The sequence below is a fragment of the Octodon degus genome, unplaced genomic scaffold (assembly GCF_000260255.1).
Source record: "Octodon degus isolate 3935 unplaced genomic scaffold, OctDeg1.0 scaffold00057, whole genome shotgun sequence".
NCBI classification, from domain to species: Eukaryota; Metazoa; Chordata; class Mammalia; order Rodentia; family Octodontidae; genus Octodon; species Octodon degus.
This window is the reverse complement of record NW_004524633.1, coordinates 6397097-6405165: the sequence shown is the minus strand read 5'-3', so window position 1 is coordinate 6405165 and position 8069 is coordinate 6397097. Positions and strand designations below refer to the sequence as shown.

The window sequence follows — 8069 nt, the reverse complement described above, 5'->3', positions numbered from 1 at the left end:
GAAGAAGAAGAAGAAGAAGAAGAAGAAGAAGAAGAAGAAGAAGAAGAAGAAGAAGAAGAACACACACACACAAACCTCACACAAGTAGAACCACAAGTACATTTCCTCGGCCTGATAAAGGGCACTGATGAAAACCCCAGCTAACATCGTAGTTAGCGGTGAAATACGCAACGCTTTCTTAAGATCAGCGAGAAGCCAGGTGTGCTGGCACACACCAGGGAGGCTGAGGCAGAAGTATTGCAAACTAGAGCCCAGCATGGACAATGTAGCAACTCGTTGGGGCCTTATCACAAAATAAAAAATAAATTAAAAGGGCTGAGAATGTAGCCCAGGATAAAGGCCTTTGATGCAGTTTCCAGAATTAAATGAAAAAAAAAAAAAAAATCAAGCGAGTGCCAAGACTTCTCTTACTTCACTGTAACAACAGTTTTTTTTTTTTGTGGGAAGAGTCTGACCAATGCATTACTGAAGAGCAGAAGAAATGGAAGGTAAAAGAGAAAAGATAAGAAAGAAGGAATAAAGGAATGAAGAGCGGGATTGCAGGAAAGAAGAATTAGAAACTATACGAAATAGAAAAGAAGCAAAACTACCATTCATTGAAAATTGAAAACGTGATCGCCTTTAACAAGAAAAGTACTAAACCTAATAGGTGACAGTTTGGAAAGGTTACAGGATATAAGATTAATGTACAAAAATCATATTTATTTCTGAATGCTAGAATACAACAAATGAAAGTTCAAATTTTAAAAAAAAAACAGCATTTCAATGGTCTAAACCACTTACTAGGTAAAGGGTCTACATGACAGAAACAAATATAATAGAGTTCCCCCCTTGAGAAACTTTCCAAGTTGAGAAACAAACATAAAAGCAGATCATTCTGGTAAGGAGAGGAGTAAGGTAAGTGGGGACCGTCAGCCAACTGTACAAACAGCTCTCTCCTATCAGGAAACCTATTCTTCCACTGCCTGAGCCTTCTTATCCACTAAGTAACCTAATAACTCCACAGACTGGATCAGCACCTCCAAGGCTCCTAATGCTATGAGAATAGCTCTTTGTCTGATGCCTGTAGAAGGAGGCTAAGTGGCTTATGTCCACATTTGACGAGCAGTGCTCTTGGCCAAGGAGTTTCCATTCTAGAAGATTCCAACTCCCCGTTCTTCTTTGCTTTGCCGTGCATTGACTGGTCCTGAGCACTCACAGGAACGCTGTGGGCTTTGGTAGCAGACCCACCACTAATTCGATACAGCTGACCCAGATTGCTTTTGCAAGGCTGTCAACTGAGGCAGATTAATTAAAATCAGAGCATGATTAAGATTTTAAGTAAAATATTTCAGATTCCTTAGAAAAACTAAACCAAATCTTTAAATACTCACCACTGATAAAAAAAAAAATATTCTCAATTGCTCATTGTCCACTTTCTCCTCAATAAATAAGTTTTGGGTTCTTGTGCCCCATCACAATGTTACTGTCATGATTTGGAGTTTTACAGGGGGAACAACACAATACAGGACACACAATTGTAAGATTATTTATAATGGTCTCCCAAAGAAACATATACAAAAAGAGAGCACAGGAAATCTGCCCACACACTAAAGGCCAGAGAACCCAGCTGAGGGCCTGGACTCCATGACAATATCCTGCATGAGTCCAGCTGAAGACCTGGAGTTCATAACAATGCCTCCCACAAGTCCCATTGGAGGCCTAGAGCTCAGGACAAAGTCTCATGCAGGCCAGTTTCACGGATCTGCACTGGGAAGGAAGGCCCACAGGTCAGTGGCGGAAGCTAGAAGGTCTGCCCCAGCGGGATGAAGGATCTGGGCCAGCAGGCTGAGGGGTCTGCGCTGGGGCCGGGAAGCAACGCTCAAAGTAAGGACCAGAGCTCCCCTGAAGAGCACCACAGCTGTCCTCAGCAACCATGAGGTCCAGAGCTCCTCTGAGGGTGAGGAAAGCCATGCTCCCGTCAGGAAAGCCAACACAAGAAGTTCTCCAGGAGACCAAGCTGTGCGCCATCCTCCCTTCTGGAGCCAGGAAGCAATGCTCAAAGTGAGGACCAGAGCTCCCCAAAACGACCCGCAGCCATTCTCAGCACCAACAAAGTCCTAAGCTCTTCCTCTGATGAAAACAGCCAGGAAAGCAGCATGACAAGGTCCTCCAGCAGGCTCGCCAGTGGCTCCTTACAGCTTCTGACAGCCCCCAGCAGCTTCTTCAGTTTTCCTAACAGCCTCCCGTTAGCTGCTGATAGTTTTTATTTTTTTTAATTATTTTTTTAACATTTATTTATTTATTTTGTGGGGGGGGGGTCGGCTCAGCCCACCAGGGGGCGGGGTTGGCTGGCATGTGGTGCTGGGGGATTGAACTGGGTCCCTATGCTTTGCTTAGCTTAGCTTGTTCTAAGTAGGTGCTTTAGACCACTGAGGCATCTCACCAGCCCCTGCTGATAGTTTTTAAATGATGCCAAGAGAGACTACATTCTGGCCATGGTGAGGACAGAGGGGGCAGGGAAGGCTGCCTGACACAGACCTTGTGTGCAGGGGTCACCCGCTAGCCTGCCAGAGCTTCCCTGGGAGATTCTGTCTGAGAGGTATTGGACAGCTGACCAAATATCACAGTGCTGGGAGTGACTTAATTCTATTTCTGTACAATAAGCAACAAGTTCTCCCTCTTTCTCTCTTTGTCTCTTTCACACACACACACTGTGAAGTGAAAGATTCGCTAGCAAGCAAAATAATGTATGATTCACACAGAAAAATACATGCGAGTTTCAGGAAAACAGCACAACAGCATCATCGCTGAGGCATCATGGGAAGTTAGAGCGTCATCAAAGTTGTGACAAAACAGGACACATGCCACATGGACAAGGGATGAAGGCTAAAGTGAAGAAAGGGAGGCTGAAGCAGCAGACATCCGTGAGCACGACTGAGCAGCTCAGCACTGCCGAGGCACTAGTGAGCTAGTGGCCCTCAGGACCCGACCCGGGGAAGCAGGCAGGGAGCGGGGCGGAGGATCTGACAGCCGCGCTCGCTCGGGCACTTGGACTTTACTGTCCATTATGCGGACCTCTTCAAACGCCAAAGGGACAAGGTCAGACTTTCCTTGAAAGGAAAGACCATATGGCCTCTGACGGTGCTGTGGGGAGTAGGGGACACAGCAGGGCAGCCAGACAGCTCCCGCGCATCTCTGTCTGCAAGGGCGCCAGAGCCCCGCTGGCTGTGCCACGGAACTGACAAAGTCACATTTACGGGACAGCCCGTCTCAAGGCACTGCGCTCAGCAGGCTGAGCCCTGGGTCAGCGCAGTGAGGGGGCAGGCCCAGCCGCAGGGGCAGATGCAGGGCCAGCTGCCCACACTAACTGCTGGGGGCGGGGGGCGACCAAAACGCGGGGCGGGTGTCCACACTGAGAGCGGTTCGCAGGGAAGCCCCTGCGCGGACCTCGCGGAGGGCTCAGGCTCGTGCTTAGGCAGTTCGGTTGAGGTAGAGCTCCAGGATAAGGAATCATGTCTACCTATTACATTTAAAACCATTTAGTTTCTCAAGGGAAAAAAAGTCCCAGTGATAACTGGCCCAGGCTGCAAGCTCTCTTTTCCAGAGACAGTGCAAGCAGATGCAGGACGAGCGTGGAGACAGGGAGGAGAAGGTGTGGGCAGCGCTGTGTGCAGACCGAAGCACGGCGCACAGGAAGGGGAGCAGGGCACCAGCCACAGCGACCAGAGAAGGCAGGACAAGAGCGTCATCCTCAGGGGACTGTGTGGGCGCTGGCTGGCAGCCACACTGGCGAGGGGTCGCCCTCCACTTTCCAGTGTCAGCTCAAAGCGAAGGGTGTGCGGTAGTGTGCGTGTTGGTTTCCTGTTTCCCTTGCGGAGCCACAAGACTCGGGAGGACAAGGAGCCGTCTCTGCCCAGGACCGCTCTCCGTCCAGGTTATAGGGGATGTGTCACAGATTAGAAAGAAAGCAAGTGAACAGATAAGTAAGGTGCGTGAGAATGACAAGGCCCTGGGGGAAGCGGGAAATGGGGTCAGAGAAGGGCCCAGTCGCGTGCGATTCCCCTGGTCAGCTCAGGCACTGAGCAGCCGCCGGCCACGCCCACACACCTCCTCTCTCTAAGCTGCTTCTGGTTCTCCACCGGAGGGTTGAGGTCTCTGCAGGAAGCGGCGAGACGGCTAATGCTCAGCAGCAGGCGGCGCTGGGCCCTCAAAGCCCCTTCTGTTCCTCCTTCCCGAGCCTGGGGGTGGAACAAGATTCCCAGAGCCTAACTCCCTGCCAAGGGGGATTTAGAAGGCCTACAAAAGCCCCTGGGGAGGACCCGCTTCCGCATCCCGCAGCTGCTGCCAGGACTCTTGCTCCTCCGCTAGGAAAATGTCTATCCAGTAAGTAGCTCTGGGAGGTGTGTAAAGGGACATCAGGGTGGCTTTGGGTGGGAATTAAGTGCTCCTGGACAGAAGGCATTGGCTGGCGGGCCGTTCGTGGAAACCCTTGGGTCTGCAGGGAGGAGTCCTCTCCATGTTCAGGTCAATGTGTAGAATTTGGGGGTAAATGGTGGTCAAGCTGTGCAACGCAGACCAGGATGTGGGAACAGTTCTGAGCTCCAGGCTTACTTGTTTGTTTGCTTTATTAATTTTATTGAGAAACAAATAGCAATGAGAGAGTTTCAAAACTGATTAGTAGGACAGTTACAATAATTAATAAATTGCATATTGTTGTCTTCGTAGTGGCTATCCATAGCACAAGAAGCAGACAGGATATCCTGTCCAGACACTATTAGTACACATCTTTCTTCTCATTGAATTAAGAGAAAGTAGCTGTATATCTATCCTATTTTGTATATACAGATGCAAAATGGTCTATCTCTGACAAAACTAAATAAAAAAGGGGATGAAAATGAAGGACTGGGGCCGGGGAGATGGCTCAGTAGGATAAGCGCTTGACTGGCAAATGCAAGGATCTGAGTTCAATCCTCAGTTCCGCAAAAAAAAAAAAAAAAAAAAAAGAAGGACTATTTTGCATCTCAGGCAGTCTTGGGCTCACTGCTTGCTTGGTCATTTCCTAGCCATGTGACAACGGGACTTCCACGCATACAATGGGGATGACCCTAGCACTCAACAGGGCACTGCTAGGAGATCTGAATCAGCTAACATCACACAGTGTTTTATAGTATGTGGAACACGAGGGCTTAATAAAAGTAATTATAATTAGGAAGTGTGGTCAGAGCTCCCACTCTAAGATGTCATAAAATGGAAGAAACAAGCAAAAACTAGCATCAGTCACTCCTCTAATTACAGCACTTCTGAGACTGAGGCAGGAGGATTGCCAGAAGTACATGCCAGGAGTAGCTCAAAGCCAGCCTGAACCACACAGACCCTATCTCCAAACTAAATAGATAGATAGATAGATAGATAGATAGATAGATAGATAGATAGATAGATAATAGAAAGACAGAAAAAAAGAAGATGCAAGAAAATTATGTAGAACTTGAAATCTTTCACCTATTTTTTTAAAAAAGCACTGTAGTTCTTGGGGGTTAGTACAGAAATGGGGTGATGGGGAGACAAGAAACAATTGGGAATGAGGTACCCACACCTACATGCTGTTGTCTCCCAGTGTGTAGGAGCCAGGTCTCCTCATGAGGTGGTCAGGCAATGTGTGTCCATCGGGCAGGGCAATTTTTGCCCAGCGCCTTGTGTGGGATCAGAGTTTAGGAGGAGCAGCGACAGCAGCAGCCTTGCCTGAACTGTCTCCAGAAATGAGGAGAAATCGCAGAGGGCAGGAGTAAGTCTGCCATGAGCCCAGGTGTGTGGAGGGACCACAACCCGCGACGCAAGGGCACAGAGCAGGCGCCTGTTTCTGCACCACACACCCCAGCGCTTTCAGGCTAACACCTGACTGGTAGTGGCACTTGTGGCAGAGCCCCGGTCACCTTCCATCCAGGACAGCAGCCTCTTTTGAGAATCAGCATGGCCTTCCTTCCGCTCCTTACCCCATTTCAGAGTTGAACACCCTGCCAGTGGATACAAGAAACTGTTCGAAACTGTGGAGGAGCTGTCCTCGCCACTCACGGCACATGTTACAGGTTGGTGTCGCACCCCCGGAAGCTGCGCCATCTTCTTTTCTGTGGAGTCTCTGTCTCTTTGGCATCTCTCAGTGTCGCTCGGGGCTCCAGAGGACAGAATCTGGAGGTTCAAGGTTTTTCTATGAGGGATCATGCCTTTACATCTACCTTCACTTCTGGGGTGCAGAGAAACGCCACCCAGCAGCGCTGCTCAGGCACAGGACTCCACGTCTCTGTCATCTCCAAAACCACAGCGCCCGGCTCAGAGCATGACCCACAGTAAATGTTCTATAAATGTCTCCCCCCAGGCCCTCATAGTGACAGCCTGGTGACGAGCATGTGGGAACACTCCATTAAAGGGTACTGGGTTTCATGCCCATCAGCCTGGTTCTGTAGTCAGGTAGATGTGGGCGTAGTCCTAGTTCTTTTATTACACCATCTGTGAATTCTATAAATTCCTTAAACTCTCTGAACCTCAAAACCCTAACCCCCCTCAAACAAAGTTGACTTCATGGAGATGTTGTGAAGATTGAACCAAGCAATAGAAACAGAAAGACTCACCCTACACTGCAGCACATGAGGGAAATCAGTGGACAGCGGCTACTGCTACCGAGCTACCCTGGCCCAGCACGCCATCCCCCACCAGGCCCCTCACTGGGGCTAACAGGGAGCCAGAGCCAGGCAGCTCTCTTGCCTCCACCCGCTTCCTGTTTTGCACGATAGAAAGTAGGAGGCAAATGTTTTCTCAACTATTCTCACCGAGATTCTCACCTATTAGATTCTGATGCTAGCAATCTAGTTAAGCAATCTAGTTCATCTGATGCTAGTTAATCTAGCTACCAATCAAAATTTAATACACTGCGCTTTTAATTAAGCCACGCCATCTGAGCCCAGGCGGAGCAGATTCCGGGTCTTAACACCCAGCCCCGCCTAGCACCTCCTGCTGCTGGCCTTCCTCTGCACAGCGATTCATACCCTGGGAGAGTGAGGTTCTAAGCTGTAGTGAGGTGATATTCCTGGGTTTACTTATTTAATGATTTCTTCTCTAGATGCATCTTTATAAAATTCTTTTATCTCTGTTCCTAATCTATCCTCTACTCTTCAACCTACCGAAATACTTTGAACTTTATTTTTCTGTATTTAGGACAGGGTCTACAGGGTCTTACTACACAGATCGGACTCACGGTGATTCCCCTGTTTTCAGCCTCCCAAGGGCTGGAATTACAGGTGTGCGCCACCATGCCCAGTCTCAATCGCCATCTCAGCACACCGCGGGGGCGGGGCTAGCATGACACGCCAGGGATTGAACCCTGGCTGCTGCGCTCTACCTAAGCAGGCACTTTAGTCCGCTGAGCTATCAGGCCAGCCCTTCAAACATTTTTAAATTCCTTTTTTAAAAGAGAGTTGGCAAGAGGGCATCTGAGGAAGGCTGTTAGGTGTAGAATCCCATTCAGCTCAAGGTGCTTTGCTCGCGCTCCTTCCAGCCTGTTATCCAAGCTCTAGAGCATCGCCACACCTCCCAACGTGGGTCTCCTACTGACAGGAGACTCAAGGCAGCAGGTGCCTTTGAGCCACTGCAGCCGTGTGCAGCAGAGGCTGCCTGGGCCGCTGCTGGTCCAGTTCACAAGCAGGGAGTCCAGTCGTGGAGCAGGGACATGAAACAGGGTCATGTGTGCCACTTCCTCTCAGGCAGGGTTCCCCTCTGGCTCACCGGCAGTCTCCTCCGCTGTGGACCGGGACTCTTCGAGGTAGGATCTGAGCCTTTCTACCATCTGTTTGACGGGCAAGCTCTCCTGCACAAGTTTGACTTCAAAGAAGGACACGTCACATACTACAGGAGGTAAGAGAGCACATGGTCCACCCCCCTGCAGGATGAGGCCCAGCTCGGCTCCCCCTCTCCTTGCATTTTAACCTCCAGAGCTCTGGACAAAACCCCTAAACCCACTTGTCTCTCACAGTCTACTTGGACCATGTATCTAATAAGCACCTGAGAGACCAGTGAGTTAATGAAGGCCCTAACAACCA

General features: G+C 49.5%; 1 protein-coding gene and 1 long non-coding RNA gene across 2 annotated transcripts in view; one reads left to right on the top strand and one right to left on the bottom strand.

The window, feature by feature from the left end:
- LOC111817423 overlaps nt 1-8069 on the bottom strand; it is an 82628-nt gene that overhangs the window by 15253 nt on the left and 59306 nt on the right. The window lies entirely within an intron of this gene.
- Rpe65 (RPE65, retinoid isomerohydrolase) overlaps nt 4311-8069 on the top strand; it is a 16697-nt gene continuing 12938 nt past the window's right edge. The window contains exons 1-3 of the mRNA XM_004633990.2: nt 4311-4365; nt 5983-6065; nt 7734-7884. Coding sequence (XP_004634047.1) covers nt 4355-4365; nt 5983-6065; nt 7734-7884 — 245 coding nt within the window. The 5' untranslated portion in view covers nt 4311-4354. The remainder of the gene's footprint in view (nt 4366-5982; nt 6066-7733; nt 7885-8069) is intronic.